We start from the raw sequence: 18,696 nt of genomic DNA on the forward strand, positions 1-18,696 counted from the left end.
GTCACTGGGCAGACATTCAAGGGGCCCTGCCCCCCGGCTCCGCGTGTCCACCCGCCCCTGGGGCCGCGCTGTCCTCATTCCTACAGCCGCCCCCGAGCCCAGTCCCCCCGGCAAGCCCACCTCTCGCCACCTTCTTCCAAAACGCCCCAGCTGCTCCTGGGCCACTGCTCTTCCACTTGAAGTCACGCAGCCACCTCATCAGGTTCAAACCAGCGCACAAGGAGAATTATATCACATTAAGTGTACAGATTACCTGGAGAAACACTTTAACTTTTTCATCTTAAACTTCCTGTATAAGGAGTTCCCGCTTGTGGCTCAGTGGGTTAAGAACCCAACTAGTATCCATTAGGATGCAGGTTCGATGCCTGGTCTTGCTCAGTGGATTAAAGATCCAGCGTTGCTGTGAGCTGTGGTGCAGGTTGAAGAGGAGGCTCAGCTCCCAAGCTGCTGCGGCTGCGGTGTAGGCCGGTGGCTGCAGCTGCGGCGTAGGCCGGTGGCTGCGGCTGCGGCGTAGGCCGGTGGCTGCGGCTGCGGTGTAGGCCGGTGGCTGCGGCTGCGGTGTAGGCTGGTGGCTGCAGCTCTGATGCAACCCCTAGCTTGGGAACTTCCATATGTTGCGGGTGCAGCCCTTTAAAAAAAACACACACCTTCTTGTCTATAAATATGGTTTAGTTCTTTACTGGCTTAAGGATTTTGAAATTAAAGAGGCTGTACTTTTTTTTTTTATGGCCGCGCCTATGGCCTTTGGAAGTTCCTGGGCCAGGGACTGAATCCAAGCTTTGCCGCAATGATCCTTAACCCGCTGCACTGGCTAGGGATCAAACCTGCGCCTCAACAGTGACCTGAGCTGTTGCAATGGGATCCTTAATCCACTGCACCACAGCGGGAACTCCTAAAGATACTATATGTTTTAAAAAGACTGTGTACTTTTTATTACCATAACGGTAGCTTTATAATTTTGGTTTGCCGTGATAAGCAGAGATGGACTCAATTTTTATATACCGATTATTTATCCAGAAGAGTTGCTAACTTCTCCTTAATTGTACTAATTTACCTGTAGATATTTTTTATTTTTCTCAGCAAACAATCCATCCTCTGAAAATAATGGCTGCTTTATACCTTCCTCCCCAGGGTTTCTACCCTGTCTTCTTACCCTGACGGAGGCTGCCCTGCAGAAATGCAATGAGCAACCCGCTCCTATTGTCTTTGAAGGAAGGTCTGGCAAAGGCTGCGTGAGGCGCTGACACACGCGTGAGGAGAGGCAGACGGTGCGAAGGAGGAGAAAGAGAATACTTGTGCAAACCTCAACAAACTCTCAGGCCTTTCGAAGAAAAAAAAAGACAAGCCTTTAAACAATGTCCTTTTCCTCTAAATATAGCTATGCTTCTTCTAAAGTCCTCCTCAAATAAGTCACACGATGAGCAGGAGCCACTGACTGTGACGAGACGAATTGTGCACTTTCTCAAAAGGAGCTGGGCCGAGGAGAGCGCACGTGAAAACCTCCCCCTCTTTTTACACTGAAAACAAGCGAGAGGTGGCTGATTCCGAACCGGGCACCGCCGTGTCCGCAGCCTTCTATATTCAACCACTGTACAAACGAACCCCGGACGGTGAGGACAGCTGAGTTCTTTTCTAAAAAGAGACACAGCTCAGTACTGAGGGACTTAAATAAAGCTGGGGCTGAGCAACGCGGCCAGGCCGAAGCAGGTTCAGAAAGCGCCCCGGCTCCTGCCATTGCTGCTCCCACAACTGTACTGCTCACGGGTCATGTCACCACGCGGCCCGCAAGCCACACCGATGTGACAGCTAAGCAAAGACCACAAAACGAGCACGAAACCGCATGAGCACAAAAGCACGTGACGCGGGTGAAGCTCTACACTGGAAAAAGCCTTGACACCCAGGCGGTTGCTGTCGAGACTCCACGGATGAATAGTGAGATATTCCTAGCATTACAAATGCCCAGTAACACGGATAGTCCAAATACACAAGAGGACGCTGCACTGGAGCAGTAATCACACATATGTATCTATAGATGTGTGTGTGTGTGTGTGTGTGTGTGTGCGTGTGTGTGTGTGTCCATCCGTCCCTCTGTCCAAACCCGGCGGGCAGTGGCTGGCACGACATGATCGCAAAGAGATGACCACGCTTCTGAACAGCAGGAGGAAGAGCTGGCAGCGCGTGTCCGAGGGCGGCCTGTTTCGCCACGTCTGGGGCCCAGCCCTGCCCCAGACCAGAGACCCAGCAGACAAAAGCACAGTCGCCGACTAACAACGACCCTACCCGGGCACAACACGCGCTGGTGTCCGCAGGGTAACAAACAAAGGCACGCGTCACCGTCCCAGAGGCTGTGAGGTGGGCTCTCCTCCCCTCGGCCGAGCTGAGCGGGAAGGGGACGCCCCGAGCACGAGGCAGGTGCACAGACGGCGTGGACCGAGGAGCACAGGAGCTGCCCCGCAGCCCCAGGGAGGACGCAACGGGTCCAGCGCGCCTCCCGGTGCACGGGGAGCTCGCGGAGGCGCCTCTGCCGCAGGCCCTGGGGGCCGGGCTCCCCTCCGCACACAGGAGCCCCGAGGGATAAGAGACACACGGGCGCGCCCTCCCCCCAGCCAGCCTCCTTTCAGGACCCGGGTGACGAACCCCGCCTGGGGGGCTGGGTCTGGATCCCAACACCATCGCTCACACCTTCGACGACCTCACCTGCACAGGCCAAGGACGGGGACACCGTGCAGGTTACGGGGACGGGCCCCCAGCACTCAGTCAACAGCCACGCGCCCACTCTTCCTCCCGACGGGGCAGGGGACAGGGCGAGACGTGCAGACGCGTCACAACCGTGACCCGGTGAGGACCTGGCGCTGTGGACTCTGCAGCGGGAACCAGGTTAGGGACCAGTCATCGCATTCCCCTTCTGTCACTGCTTCTCTTGTCAAAGCAAACGAGAGACAAGAGCAGAGACTAGCTGGACGGCCCCGTCCCCACGTCCCCAGGAACCGAGGCAAATACATACAAATCACGCGCGGCTGCTGGAGGCAGCGGGGGAGCCGGGGGCGGCAGCTCGAGGACGGGGCTGGGGCTGGCGCGGGGCAGGCGCGAGGGGCCGGGACGCCAGGCTCACCGTGCCGGGGACATAGGGCAGGCCGTAGAACCTCTCCTGCGTGGCTCTGAGGACGTCCGTGGTGCACCGCCCCCGGGGGTGCGGGCCGTGGTAGAGCTGATCCAGGGCCGCGTAGAAGACCTAGGAGGACGAGAGCGGCTGGTTAGTCCTGTGCCCCTTACCCCGAGACGTGGCAAGCAAGGGTGACAAGGGTGCCGGGACGAACGGCACAGACCCCAGCTGGACACACGCACGCACGGATGTGCTGGTGGTTGCAGGTGGTTCCGGGCCACGTTTAAGGCCACATCAATGGTGCAAAGGACACGTTAGGCTTCTGAACTGCATCTGTGAGGCACCCTTCACGTACAGGGTAGTAAATGAAACCTGTGGCCACAAAACAATACCTCCAGAGTTGCCAGCATGGCTCAGCAGTCAACACCCGATTAGTACCCACGAGGACGCGGGTTCAATCCCTGGCCTCGCTCAGGGACTGAAGGCTCCAGCGTTGCTGTGGGCTGTGGTGTAGGTCACAGACGTGGCTTGGATCCCATGTTGCTGTGGCAGCTCCGATTCGACCTCTAGCCTGGGAACATCCATATGTCGCAGGTGCAGCCCTAAAAAGACCAAAAAAACCCAAAGAACAAAAAAAAAAGATACATTCATATTAAGAAATACCTGTACTTGGAAATAGGAAAAAAGAATTGTAACTTGTGATGCCCGGCTCTGTCTGCCTTCCTCCTGGATCCCTATTTATATTAAGTGAGAGAAGCGACGTGGTCAGAATCCTGGTTTGGGGACAAGAGGGGAATGCGGAGATCCAGCAAAGGGGGGCGGGGAGATGGGGGGCCTGAGGCGAGGCTGGGGGCAGGGGGGCCATGGCTTCCGCAGAGACCCTGGGGAGGGGTCATTCACCTCCTAGAAGGGGACAGAGGCCACTGACATCTGACAGGAGGACAAAGCATCAGAAAGATTCTGAACATGAAATTCACTTATTTTACAGAGGGTTTTTGTTTTTTTGTTTGTTTGTTTCTTGTCTTTTTAGGGCCACACGCTCGGCATATAGAGATTCCCAGGCTAGGAGCGGAATAGAGCTGTAGCTGCCAGCCTATACCACAGCCACAGCAACGCGGATCTAAGCCGCGTCTGCGACCTACACCATTGCTCCTGGCAACGCTGGATCCTTAACCCATTGATCGAGGCCAAGAATCGAACCCGCAACCTCATGGCTCCTTAACCCACTGACCCACAACAGGAACTCCTGTTCAGAGTTCTGACAACTACATTTTCCACAGAAAATCTAAAGATAAAGTGCTTCTTCACTGCACTTGACTTGAATATTCCACTGTTTGAAGTTCACCTGAAGCAAGAAAGTAAAAACCGTTTTATCTTCAAAGAGAAGTGCTGACATGCAATTATGTTTCTGATACGCATCTTTCTGATTCAAAACTGGAATATGTAGGGAATGCACAGCTGCCGACTTGAAAGAGGTGAGCATTCGTCTGGATAAAAGAAAAAGTTGAAACGACCTCTAACTGCTGGCTGCATCCAGATACAGAATTATGGTTCTAAATTATAAAGTCGAGGTTCAACCGTCCCTGGAAAAATACAGACATTTCCTAAATATAAGCACTGCTTTACCCTCACTGGTGATCTAAACTTCCACTAACTGCTGCTCCCTCCATCCAGTGCTGACAGCGGCACAGGCTCAGCCAAGGCGCCGGCCGGACCGTCCACGCTGTGCCCAGATTCCAACAGCATCGATCGGGAGGAGCTGCGATTCTTAACCTCTAACCTCCACTGAGCTGGGGGTTTGGGCCTCAATTTAGTCACAAACCAGCCTTCAAGAGTGCTGTTCCTTCAATCGTGCCTCTCACAAATGAAAGTCATAAACATGGACTGACTTTTTTTAAATTATAAAAATAGCAAAACAGGGAATTCCCACTGTGGCTCCATGGGTTAAGAACCCGACTAGCATCCATGAGGACATGGGTTCGATCCCAGGACTTGCTCAGTGGGCTAAGGATCCGGCGTTGCCGTGAGCTGTAGTGTCAGTCGCAGGCTCGACTTAGATCCCGAGTTGCTGTGGCTGTGGTGTACGCGGGCGTCTATAGCTTGGATTCAACCCCTACGTTCCAGGGAACCTCCATATGCCACAGGTACGGCCCTAAAAAGCCAAGCAAAACAAAACAAAAAAACCCCAGCAGAATCGATGAAAAGTGCGTGTATTTCACGCTCACCTGATGATGAACCAACAATTCTAAGCGATGAGCCTGCCGCCCACCTAAGGGGACACCTGCTTGGGACTGAGAGCCTTAGAGTTGCAGAAAAACAGGATCTTTCAGAATAACGCACAGCAAAAAAAATCACTTTTCAATCGCTGTTGATGCCGCTTGGACACCTGAGACAGCTGTTCTCCTTCCAGCCTTGTCTGTCCCCCAGCCCCGCGCAGGGGACGGCGGGGTGCCAGGAAGCAGGACAGGCAGCTGCGCGGCAGCGGGAACGCCCTCCCCTCCCCTCCGACCTTTCACCTCTTCTCGCCTCCTCTCTGCAGGGCGCACGGCAAGGCTGCATTTCCATTTTAGAAAAAAACCACTGAAGCAGCTGTTCCGCAAGATGCCAGGACAAGCTTTGACAAGGCAGGACTTCCCTCCAGGTACTGCCAATCAAAAGACGCCTGACAAGCAGTGTTAGCTTTTTCAAATAATTGAAAAAGGACTTTGGATGTTTAAAGCACTATTTTGGAGCAGAGGCTGGCACACTTTGGCCCATGGGCCAAGGCCAGCCCGCTCCCTTTCTTAGGCATTCCTCAGCTAAGGACGGTCTCTGCACGTTTAAATAGCCAGGGAGAGAAGTCAAGGACCAGTATGGACAGGCACCAGAAATTCCGTGAAATTCAAACATCACTGTGCATAAGCAGAGCTTTATCGGAACATGGCTTTGAAAAGAAAATCCTCTTTCAATCGTGTGATGCAAACGGACACTGAATAATGTCAGCCTAGGGGCCATGACTGGCATGTCCTTCAGCAAGATGTGTCTTTTAAGGTGCAAAACAACACAGCTCGTTCCTTACTTCCTAGGGACTGAATTTCAGCCACTATGAAGCAGGTAAAGGGTGGCTACACCTTTCAGTAGGTCACTGGGTCATTATAAGGTGAATACTGCCTGAGATGAAAGATCGGGGGTCAGGCTGTGTTTATGCAACGCTCCAGGTCTGACGGAGAGGAAGAATTCGAGAAGTGGGCTCAGGAATTAGAAGCAGCTTAACCATCCGGCGTCACGCGGACCTCCGTCCAGATGGGTTAGAGACTGTTTCTGTGCCTGGCAACCTGGCAGACTGGCTTCGAATACTATACAAACCCTGCAGCCCTCCCTGTGGAAGGCGCCACAGAGAGAACCACAAACAGTACAGAGAGTGGCTACAATACAGAAGGTGGCTGCTGAAAGGCTGGCCTGAGGAGGTCAGAGGACAGGTCCACTCGGCCTCTCTGTCTGCAGTCGGGAGCTCAGCGCGTCTGACCCCTCCGTCCTCAGGACGGCCGCGGAAGGAGGAGTCCAGGTCAGGGGCTCTGAACTCAGGTAACGACGTTCGGAAGCATCGTTACCACAAACGTGTAGACGTGGCAGGAGTTTCCAGCTGCACATGGACTCTGAGTGACGACTCTGGAAAACCTCCCGCCCAGGGCACACACCCACCTGGAGCTGCATGTCGGCCGCAGCGCAGACCTTTTTAGACTCGCAGAGTCGGGACACCATGCTTCTGGGCAGTGACTGGAAAACAGAAGAAGGTGTGCAGGTCAGCAACCCGCCTCGTGAGTCGCGGCGCTGGGTGCTTTCGACGGAGAAGCACTCACCAGACCGTCAGGTGAAAAAACCATAGTTTCATCACGGCTTAAGAATAACTTTGGGAGTTCCCGTCGTGGCGCAGTGGTTAACGAATCCGACTAAGAACCATGAGGTTGCGGGTTCGGTCCCTGCCCTTGCTCAGCGGGTTAAGGATCCGGTGTTGCCGTGAGCTGTGCTGTAGGTTGCAGACGCGGCTCGGATCCTGCGTTGCTGTGGCTCTGGCGTAGGCCGGTGGCTACAGCTCCGATTAGACCCCTGACCTGGGAACCTCCATATGCCGCGGAAGCGGCCCAAGAAATAGCAACAACAACAACAAAAAGACAAAAGACAAAAAAAAAAAAAAGAATAACTTTGAAATATTTCCACTGACAGCACAGAGGATGACCGCACACCACAGAAACTCAGAAAGCGGGAGCGGGGTTCGCACGGGAAGATACAGGACCGCGGGGAAGGAAGACGCGGGCAGGGATCTTTCCAGAGCTCGTCCAAAGCCTAGGAGAAGCTCACGCCTTTCTGCTTCTTGGCCAGCAGTGGACGCCTGGCCGAGTGTCTGGTGACCTTCAGGGGCGTGCAGTGACTGACGAGGGGACCCAAGAGGCCAAGGGCAAGAGGTAACTGAGAGCCCCGGGGCCAGCCTGCGCCGGGGCAGAGTGGGTGACCCGGCCCGTGGCGGGGATGCACAACGCGGCGGTCCCTGCCATGCCGGCCGGAGAGCTGCTGACCCTGCGCGGCCGACGGCCCCCGAGACCATCGGGGCCCCCGCGCGCTCCTGGAAAGGAGCTAGTCCTTGAAGAAGGACTCCCATCAGTCTTACTCGGCTCCCAAAGCGCTAATACTGGCGCTGACCGAAGATGGCTGCCACTTAAACGACTCGATTTATGATCTAAATTCACCTGAAAGCCCCTCTAGGGAGAAGCAAATTGTGCAAGAGCCCGACAGCAGGTTACCCCGCACTGCGGCTATCAACGACCTGCCCGGGCAGGAGCGCGGAGCTGCCACCGGGGCGGGGCCGGGCACTGGGGGCGTGCGTTCACGTGTGTGCATGTGTGTTTGTGTGTGTGCACATCCATGTCTATACATCCACGCACGTATCTCCCCTGGGCCAGCACAGGGCCCAGCCCACAGCAGACAGCCAGTGACCACCTGCAGAAGGAACGACCCCACACAGCAGAGGTGGTGACCCCGGCCGTACGGGACAAGGGCTCAGACGGCGGCGCCCTCCCTCTTCTCTCCGTTTGGCTCTAGAAAAGCCCGCCAGCCGGAAAGGGCAACTTTCAAAAGTTAGGACATGGACAGAATGGACCTGTGCTGCAGGAAGAGGCCTGGGGCTTTCCACGCGTCTTGCATAAAAACAAAAATTTCCTCACACGCATCCTTGCAAGTCCAGGTTCATGTAGTGAAGGCCTACGTGCCAACAGCTTGTATCAAGATGTTCAGGCTTCCTGAAAGCTCAGATTATGTTACACCTTCAATGGCCCTGGGGCCACACTTGGAGTTTTCTTGCTGCACAAAGCTCGCATGGGTTCATTTTCATTTAAAAAGAACACGTGTGGCAGGGTGGCATTTTCCCATTTATCCACAGCAGTGGAAGCTGCTGTGGGCACTTCACTAGGCGCCGAAGACGGTGAACAGACAGGTCCTGGCGGCAGGGCCCACGCACCAGAACCTTAGCATCGCTGCCATGATGCACTGCGCGAAGGGGAACCGCTCGTGAGGGCACAGGCTGGTGACCCGGAAAGGCCCGAGCGAGCAGCAGGTGCAGGCAGACCTGAAGGTGAACAGGTGCGATGCAGACGAGGCCAGGACGGGCTCAGGGAGAAGCGCCAGCAGAGGTGCCGAGCCAGGCAAGGACGGGGTCTCCACCCTCAGACCCGAGGGGGGCCCAGGGGTACTCCCGCCAGGAAGTCACCTGGTCTGAGTTGTGTTTTAAAAGGTTCCTTTGGCTGCAGTATAGATAGGACAGAGGGAGAAGACACGGGCGGGGGCGGGGGGGGGGGGGTTCGAAGCTGGTAGTCGGGCCCAGGGACACATCACGGGTCACTAGGCAGGAGCAGGTGACGGGAGGGGTGCCTCGGAGGCCGGGCTGAGGGCACAGGCAGAGGCAGGAGCTTCCAGAAGGCGGGGGCTCCACGGGGCTCGGGGAGGCAGATTCTGGGGGATCGGAGCTTACAGGAAGCTGCGGGCAGGGCCCGCAGTCAAGATCTCCTGTAGCCACCACTCTGCCAACCAGTCATGCTCTACCCAACAGCAAAGTCAGCCCGTCTCTCCTGACATCCCGAGGGGGCTGCATCTGCAGAGCAGCACACGTCCCGAGAGCCGGCTCCTGAGGTCAAGACGCTCACCTGCGATTCACTGGAGAGAGAGAACACCTGAGCCGACATGCGGTGAGCAGCCACACAGCAAGGAAAACGCTTAACCTGGGCCTCAGGCACTCTTTCTTCATTCCGGTAAAACGAAAATGTACCAGAGTCCACGGCAGTAGAAGCAACAACGACTTTTTTTTTTTTTTTGTCTTTTTGCCATTTTCTTGGGCCGCTCCCACGGCATGTGGAGGTTCCCAAGCTAGGGGTCCAGTTGGAGCCGTAGTCACCAGCCTACACCACAGCCACAGCAACGCCGGATCTGAGCCACGTCCGCAACCTACACCACAGCTCACGGCAACGCCAGATCCTTCTCACTGAGCGAGGCCAGGAGTCGAACTCGAAACCTCATGGTTCCTAGTCGCGTTCTTCAACCACTGAGCCAGGACGGGAACTCCAGCAATGACTCCTTTACCGTACAGTCAGCTGTGTGTTTTACTAGATTCTTCTGTAATCGTCCCCGTTTCCCAGGTAGAAGAGCCCACCACCGGCCACCACACCTGCTCCCCTCACACCTGGCCGCTGCCAAGCATCAGAGAGAAAAAAGCCCCCGAGACCACGACAAGTCAGGCACCCCTCAGATCACCCGATCACGGCCAAGAACCCATCACCGGATCCTAAGCCACACCTGCTCCACTGGCAAAATGTTCGCGTTCTATTTCCGGGAATGAGATGACAGCTGAGCAAGAGAAGGTATTGTAAAAGCACGTTATGTCGGGTCCAACAGAGCGGCTGCTGGCGAGATGGCAGGCAGTCCTGGTTACTGCTGTGACTGTCCTGTGGGACGCAGGAGCCATTGGCCTTGACCTTATTTACATTTTATCCTTTTATCTACATATTCTGCAAATACGGTCTCTGTGGTACATTCATAAACTCTGAGAAGACAGGAATTGCAGCCCAACAGTCCTTTCTCTGCAGCACCTACCAACCAAATTTTTCGTAGGAAGACGTACGGTCACAGTTCCTGTTTATAATCATTTATAAAACAGCCCAACAGGCTCATGAGAAACATGTGCCGCCCAGAGTTACCAGCTTCAGGGCGCGCACGCTCTCTGCAGGGCACGAGAGTCCACCGTTTTGGGAGAAGGGCGACCCCTCCTTTCACTCTGCCATCAGGGCGTCTCCTGTGTTGTAACACCTGCCACAGAACCTGGTCCTTGACTCCCGATGCGAAAACATTTTCTCCCACTTTGGGCGGAACGGGCTGTCACTCGGGGAGCGAGTCCTTCCTCGGCAGGGCCCAGGTCAGAGCGGGGAAAGAAGGGTGCTGGGGAGGCCCACTCCCCGGCTGGTGTTGCAGCGGCACCCCCCGCGCCACGGCTCCCGGGCTCGGACGCACTCTCTGGTGGGCGGTCCGCTGGGCCCCCGGCTCTTCCTCTGCAGCTCAGTGTCTCTTGCTGCCTGCGGCCGCCGCCTCAGAGGTTCTCTCTGGGCTCCGCCACGTGACAGCGACATGTCTGGGTGTGTTTGCTCATCCTGCTTCTTGGATCGCCGGCTCCAACGTCCGCAAGTTCTGCAAATTCCCCCATCGCCCCCGTGACTGTTTCTTCTGCCTCGTTATTTCTCTTCTCCTCTGCAGACTCCAACGGCGCGGGCGTCACGCTGTCCCACATCGTCCCAAAGCTGCCGGGGACTCTGTTTCGCCGTCTCCCTCCCGCCCCTCCCCGGCCTGGAGTCTCACTCCCGACCTGTCTTCAAGGGCACAGACTCGGTTCTCGGCCACACCAAGGGCACAGACGAGCCCTCGAGGGAGTTCCTCATGGGCGGTGATCCCAGGGCTTCACGTGCTGCCTTTCCGTTGACCGTGTCTCGGATGGGCCGCCTTGCCCGGGGTGTCCTCTAACCGAGGTATTTAAACCCCCGTCTGACCGGCTGTCTTAGTGACCCGTTATTTTAAAGTCCCCGAGTCCGAGGCTAAGGGTTGTGTGCTGCTCCTGCACACCTGCAGCAGAGGGGGCTCCAGTGGCCCCCGCGGCTCCTGTTATTTCTCAGGAGCACCCCGCGGAGACCTACAGAAACACCCCGAAAGTGAGCCAACCTCCCCCCAGGAGGGCTCTCAGTGACTCCACGGCTAGGCCAGCCCACGCTCGGCCTCCAGCAACTTGCTGAAATGTTCTCTGTCCCGGGCCCTGTCCGCAGCCCGCCCTCCCCTCCAGGCTCGGGCGCAGGTGAGCCAGTCGGCGCCGCCTCAGACTCAGAGGACCCGACGGCCCCATGACCCCGTCTCTCTCTGAGGTCAGCTGGGAGCCCTGCTCTTCGCAGCTCCCACATCCCCAAGCGTTCCGGCCTTTGTCGGTGACGCCATCCGGGCTCTTAACTTCCAAAGCTACAAAAAGGCAGAAAAGCCCGGTAAAGGGGGAGCTACCCCGTGAGGTCAGGAGTCAGATTCTACCAGAGGCTCCAGCGAAGAGGCATCAGCCTCCCCCAAGCGACAGCGCATCTGAAGACGGTCCAGCAGACACATCTATGAGGCTCAGGCAGTTTTAGTCAAAAGACAGTTCATTCGACAAACACTCACTGACTGCCCATTCCGGGGATGATGGATCCGTGAATGCATCATGCCGGGAACCAACGGCACTGACCTAGTTTGTCCTCATTTATTTTAATACTTCAGTATGAATTTTCCACAACTATCTTTGTTCTTCATTTTAGAGCAAAAAAGAACCAAGGTCTGCCTTGTACCACCACGACAGTGACACGGCAGGCTGTCAGCTGTAAATGCCGCAGCTTGGCGTGAACGCCAGACCCGCTGGCATCCTGGAGCAGCGGGGCTACCCGCTCCAGCCTGACGCGCTGCTGGGAGCTGAGAGCAGTTCTTCCTTCCAGCATGCCGTTCATGTGCTCTCCAAACCGGCGGATCCACCTGAGCCCTAATCAGACCCTAAGGTGCAAGTCAGCTGTCACGGTGTGATCTGGAAGCTTCTTGGAAACACATCGTCTCAGCCTATGCCTCGCCCACTGAGTCGGATCCGCGCTTAACCAGATCCCAGATGACTTCACGCATGTGAGTTTGAGATGCTCCCACTTAGCAAAACACAGTCTCCCAAAGATGTGAGAACAAAGGGGAGCAAGACTCAGTGGTCCCAGTCTCAGGGCCCAACACCCGGCTGCAGCAGGTGGCAGCACGCGGAGGCAGACGCCGGCGCTGGCGCTTCCTGGCGCTGCTCGTCTGCTTTCGGACAGCAGGCGAGGCTCTGGGTGTCCTGCTGTGTCATTTGTAACATGGGGAGAAAAGCACTGCTGCAAAAAACAAGGACGACGATTCAGGGCAGGACGTTATTCTGTCGACTTGAGAAAAGCACCGCCTGAGGCCAGGAAGGAGGCCCCCACCGAGCACACGCGTCTCTCCGGATGCTGCCCAGCCGAGAGCCTTCTTCCAAGTGCTTGGGCCTGGACGACAGATCGCACGGCGGCCCCCACGCATCGAACGTTCCCGAGGCGCCACGTCGCCTCTCCTCTCCGGGCGGGAAGCTGTTCGCTGCATTCTTGGCGTAAACAAGCTGCACGGTCTGCCAACCACGCACAGGAACACAACTGCTGACGGACTCTCTTTCGTATTAAGAGAGCACAACGTTTTTGGAAAGATTTTGGAGATACTGTCAAAACCGCCAGTGTCTCTGCAAACGTGGCACGGCTCGCATTCTCTCGGGGTTTCCCAGGAGCCTAACCTGTGCGCACGAAACCTCCACCACCTGCCCAACATCGCCCACCGGACAACACGCCTGGCTCAGCAGGGAAGAGGCTGCAGATGTTGCCGTCGCGGCGCAGGGGTAGCGAGGTTCCATCCAGCCATGCTCCATGGGTTAAGGATCCAGCAGGGCTGTGGCTGTGGAGTAGGCAGGCAGCTGTAGCTCCAATTCGACCCCTAGGCTGGGAACCTCCATATGCCATGGGGGCGGCCCTAAAAAGCAAAAAATCAAAATAAAACTATAAATAAATACATAATGTTGCATTAAAAGTTTTGGCATCCAGTTCTCACCTCGCTGTGATGAGGTCTGTGGCGTACTTATGCCCCTTTAGAAAACCCACTATGGTAGGAGCTGCACACACATTAACAGTGAAGACACCCTCTGCTACAAATCCTTGTTTTCCTCCCGCTGATGTCCCCGGGGACGCGCTGGATCAAGAGACAGAGGCTTGCTGAGACACAGCCATCCAAGACAAGACACCGCAGAGGCAGAAAGCCAAGCCCCGAAGCGCCAGCCCACGCGTCAGCAGCTCCCATCTCGCAGCTCCGTCCCAAGCAGCCCAGCTCCCCACCTCGGCCCGCGCCGCCGGCGGGAACACAGCGGACCGGGCAGGTTCCGAGGCGCCCGGCGCGCTGTCCGTCAGGAACCCAGAGCACACAGAGGGGAAATGTCAGCTCTAAACCCAGAGCAAGCACCATCACTGTGTGTGTGTGTGTGTGTGTGTGTGTGTGTGTGTGTGCGCGCGCGCGTGCTGTGCCTGCAGAAGGCAGAAGTTCCCAGGCCAGGGATCAAACCCGTGCCAGAGCACTGACGAAGCTGGGTCCTTTAACTGCTAGGCCGCCAGGGAACTCATCACTTCTTACTTACTTGATTTCTAGAGGTGTTTCCTCACAAACCAAGAAGAGATGAGAAAGCCTTTATAAATGCTCATGGAGCATCACAAACCCTCAAACAGCGCAAAGAAACTTGCGGAAGCCGTATGGCTTTCAGAAAGCTTTACCTGGTTCAGGATGAAACACTGTAATGGGTAACAGCACTCTAACTTCCATCTTGTTACTAAAAAATTCCAACCACGCCTTGTTTACAGTTTGGACTGGCTAGGAGTTCCCACTGTGGCACAGTGAGTTAAGAGCCTGACTGCAGCAGCTCGGGTTCGATCCCCAGCCCGGCACAGTGGGTTAAGGGATGGTTAAAGGATCCAGCAGTGCCACCGTTGTGCTTAGGTCTTGGTCACAAGTGTGGCTCGAATTCAATCCCTGGCCCTGGGTACAGCCATTAAATGCAAAATCGACTCCAATTTCTGCTATGTGTCTGGCGCTGTTACTTTTAAATGCCTACCCTTCTAACGTGTATACAAAAGAGCAGAGCCGTCTCTGCGAAGTTCTGTGACTGATCAAGGCCACCTGCACGGGGCGGGAGCAGACGAGTCTCCGACCCCTCGTTCAACGGTCTTGTCTGGACATAACTGAAAAACTCAGGAAAGCTGAAAATTAGAGAGGTTTCAAAACCACTTACACTTGCCAAACCGACTCTCATTCTAGCTGCGCTGCGACTGCCACCTTCGGCCCGTGTCCACTCCTCCCGGGAGGGCTCGCGGGAGATGCGCTCCACGTCCGCGCGTCTCCGTGCCGGGACCCTGAGCCGCTTCAGCCCTGGGCTGACTTCCCAAGAGGAAGCCAACCCGCTGAATCTCAGCACCACGCAACACGTGACCGGTCTAAGACGAAGGCACTAGAACGGTACTACAAAGAACACTTACCATGGCAGGGAGCCTGTTATTTTATGAGACACACTGCATAAGACGCATAAGCCATTGCTTAACAAGGAAAAACTGCAAGGAGAAAACGCCCACGATGTTGTAGTACCGACTGAGTCCGACTGTGCGACCTCCGAAGAATCACTTCACCTGCCTGCGCCTCCGTTTCTGTAAAGCCCGGATAACTCTGCCCCCACTTCCTACATCGCTGACAGGTGACACAGGAAGAAAACGGAGAGAAGAATGAAAGCTAATTTCTATCACTGCTTGCGGAGCTCTCTGAGAGAGAGAGAACCAGCGGGCCCCACATTTCACTGTCGTGGCCGAGGGACACAAGTATAGAAATACGACGCAGCTCCCCTCAAACATCAGCGGACCCCGTGTCTGCTGACGAGGAATGTGGCTGGGAATTACAGAATGACCAGACAAAAAGAATAAACTTTAGGACAAGAAGCATTACGTAGGGTTCGGAGGTCAACCCTGAGGAAGAGGAAGAGTCACCTCCACGCTTTTACGCACCTAACCAAACATCCTCGAATTAGAGCCAGAATCAACAAAGTCACGAATAGGGCTCCGAATTCACTCCATGGCAGCCTAATGATGGACACGTGTCATCTTCCGCGGGTCCAAACCCAGGGACGGCGCAGCACAGGGGGCCCCACTGTAAACCTGCGCTCTGGGAGCTGTTCGAGGGTCGGGGAGGGTCGTCACTGTCACATGCCCGCCCTCTGGCAGGGACGTCGATGGGGAGGCTGTGCAGGAGTGAGGGCGGGGGTCCAGAAGAAATCCCCCCATCTTGCTGGGAACCTAAAGCTGCCTTAAATGACGTGCTGATGATCTCAGAGAGAGAGAAAACTCAAGGGGAGAAACGCTATCTCCATCCTCCTAGCTGAAGCCTTACAGCTCTCCATTTTTGCTAGGTCATAAAAGCGAGCTGCGGAGCAAAGATTTATGCAACAGAGTTCAAAGGCTGACTTCACAGAAGCACACGAAACCCCAAGCCCAACAATCAGAAAACATTCCGGGTACCAAAGCACTAAGAGAACATTCCAAAACCCGATGACCCTCTGGGCCATCAAATAAACATCAAGCAAAACGCAAGCTCAGCGCCAGCGAGACCATCCAACGAGACAGCAAGCACAAATTCTTAAACTACACTCGGAAACAACTCATTGATCAACGAGGAAATTAAAATGGAAACCAGCAACATTAGAAGCACTTTGTATTAAAGTCACGGTGTCACAGAGTTAGCATTTATAGCATTAAAATGTTAAGCAGAAACTTGTTCCCAGTGTGGCTCAGCGCAAACGAATCCGACGAGTGTCCATAACGACGTAGGTCTGATCCCTGGCCTCGCTTAGCGGGTTAAGGATCCGGCATTGCCGGGAGCTGTGGTGTAGGTGGCAGACAAGGCTCAGGTCTGGTGTTGCTGTGGCTGTGATGGAGGCCGGCAGCTGTAGCTCCGATTCGACCCCTAGCCTGGGAACTTCCACATGCTGCCAGTGTGGCCCTAAAAAGACCAAAAAAAAAAAAAAAGTAAGCAGAGGCTTAATCAGCCACGTGTCCACCTTAAGAAATTGGGGGGGGGGACGAAGAAGAAGGGAGAGAATAACCATACAAACTAAACGTAATGACCTAAGGCAAAGAGAACGCCTCAAGGAAGCCGGCGTTCGCTCTGTAAACACTGTCCACACCGACACTGCTCTTCTGCCAAAGTGGAGAGAGAAAAAAAAGGGAGCAGCGTCTCAGAAATGAAACGGGCACAGGCCGAGATGCGGCTTAAAAGACGGAGCTTAAAAGAATGCTATAAATAACTTTATGCCAATAAACTCGAAAACTTGGATTAAATGGATATATTCTCGAAAATTACAAGTTAGCAAAGCTCCCTTCACAAGAAAAGGCCAAAGGCTCCGATGACTATTAAGGAAATCGGTCATTTACAAAAATCTTCCCACAGAGAAAATGACAGACCCCGAGTGGTTTTACAGATGAATTCTGACAAAGGTTCAAGCAGCAGATTATCATAACTCCATAAAAGCGCTGTAAGGAAAAGGAGTTCTCAGCAACTCCTTTTGTGCAGAGGAGACGGAGCACCACCGCCAGCCAGAGGGAGCGGCAAGGCCCCAGCGGGTCTCAGCCCCGATGCAGAAAACCTGCTGCACAGCGCGAGCCCCGAGAGGCCGGCGCTGCCCCAGCCCTCGAGGACGTCAGGAGCAGAGTCCTTCGAGGCTCGAGGGCAAAGGGGCTCCACCATCAACATGCACACGCAGGACGCTGCTGGACTAAAGCAAAAGGGCCGCCCAGTTACTTCCCAAGATGCAGGAAGAAAGTCTCATAAAATACAACGCCTAATACTGATTTAAAACACACACAAATCCCTAGCGAACTAGAAATAGGAAGGAACTGCCTTTCTAGTGTCGCCACCAAACCTACCACACCCGTCGTTCTTTACGGTAAATCAGTAGCAACATTTCCTTTAAAAATCAGGGTAACGGCAAAGTGTGCCCCATGCCAGCTTCTCGTCAGCGCTGGCACTGCCCTGGAGGACCTAGAGCTCAACGGGGCAATCAAGACTCAAGAGACGGGAAGGAAGAATAGAACATTGTCGGCAGGAGAAGTAACTGGTGAAAAGACTTGAAAAATTCTAGACACAAGTTATTAGAATTGATAAGCATGTCTCTATCAAGGTTGCTGAAACTGAATAAGGTCTATATCCGAAAAAGGATAAATCACCCACCTGAACTCCAGCCACAGACACGAACAAAATAGAACTTCCAACACACGGTTGTAAAACTATAGAAAAGGTAGGGCATCCATGACTCAATCTAATAAACGTTAAGCAACCCTCTTTGGAAGGAAATGTTAAGCCTTTTTTAAAGACCCGCTGCCTGGAGAGACGTGCACCCAGCCCCTGGATCGGAAGACTCGACACTCAGGATGTCAGCTCTGCCCCGGTCGGTCTGGGTACAGATGTAGGGTAACCCCGGCCGGACCCTTCCCAGAGGTGTTCAAGAAGACAGCTAAGTGGATTCTGAAGAGCACAGGCAACGGCCAAGACAGAAGGAGAACTTTTCGAAGAGCAGGAAAAAAAGACGAGCCGGATGAGACGCGAAGCGGCCTGAGCCCAGGCTGGGATCGGGGCGGACGCGCGAACACTCGGTGGCTAAGGCATCCTCGTGCCCAGACGAGCCCGGACCGCTGATCCTCGGGAGGAAGGAACCGGCAGCTCTGCTCCCGCCGAACACAAGAGGGGACCCAACGCGGAGAAAGACCGAAGATGAGGGAGGGACGCTCAAACTTTCAGAGAAAGCCGAGGAGTATTTTTGTGATTCTAGGGAAATGAAGGTTTTTTAATGGGATACCGAAAGCACCAACTAGGAAGAAGAGACTGCTAAATGCAACAAAATTAAAACGAAGACCTCAAAGCCATCAAAAGATAACATACAGAAAGAGACAAGCCGAGAAACGAGAAGACCCTCGCTGATGCGGGAGACTGTTCCAACGTGTCTAGAAACGTGAGAAACCAACAGAGAAGGCAAATGTGGAGCAGGACGGCGGGAAGGGCAAGAGGCCGAGCCGGCAGACGAAACCCCAAAGGATGCTCGGCCTCGGACGCGCCGGGGGCCCCAGGGCACTCTTCCCGCCGCCAGCAGCAGCAGGACCCTGACGACGTCCAGCCTCCGTGAGGATGCCGTGCTGGGGACCTGGGACGGGGCACGTCCAACACATGAGAAACCAACACAAGAGGCAAATGCGGGCGCTCGCTCAGATGCGGCGGCTCACAGAACTGAACGCACGGGCGCAGAGAACCCGCCGGTAGCTGCCAGTGGGGGCTGAGGGGGTCGGAACAGCCTGGGCACATCAGTGTGGCACGGTGACCCTGACGCTGTTGGGGGAGGTCCTGCCATGGCTCAGCAGGTTATGAATCTGACCAGCATCCATGGGGACGCAGGTTCG

General features: G+C 55.1%; 1 protein-coding gene and 1 non-coding gene across 8 annotated transcripts in view; both read right to left on the bottom strand.

Annotated features, from left to right (window-relative positions):
* Window positions 1-18,696, bottom strand: part of MIPEP (mitochondrial intermediate peptidase) — a 111,457-nt gene that overhangs the window by 55,618 nt on the left and 37,143 nt on the right. For 3 of the 7 annotated variants that reach the window (XR_014818991.1, XM_084981274.1, XM_021065471.2), the window contains 2 exons: window positions 6,785-6,859; window positions 3,113-3,232 (listed from right to left, as the gene is read on the bottom strand). The exons of 1 other annotated variant lie outside the window; for it this stretch is intronic. Coding sequence is in view for 2 of the 6 variants with exons in the window: in XM_084981274.1 (XP_084837400.1) it covers window positions 3,113-3,232; window positions 6,785-6,859 (195 nt within the window). In the remaining 4 variants the exon portion in view is untranslated. Of the gene's footprint in view, window positions 1-873; window positions 4,197-5,232; window positions 6,860-18,696 lie in introns of all 7 variants that reach the window. 3 more of the 7 variants (XR_014818990.1, XR_014818989.1, XR_014818988.1) reach the window with 2 other exon arrangements.
* Window positions 15,731-15,814, bottom strand: MIR9814 (microRNA mir-9814). The gene is given in 1 exon segment (NR_128499.1): window positions 15,731-15,814. It is a non-coding gene; the product is annotated as a microRNA mir-9814 (primary transcript).

This window comes from Sus scrofa, chromosome 11, assembly GCF_054392235.1.
Source record: "Sus scrofa isolate SSC_HxYL_T2T_F1_AM1 chromosome 11, Sscrofa_HxYL_maternal_Yorkshire_Landrace_v2.0, whole genome shotgun sequence".
NCBI lineage: Eukaryota > Metazoa > Chordata > Mammalia > Artiodactyla > Suidae > Sus > Sus scrofa.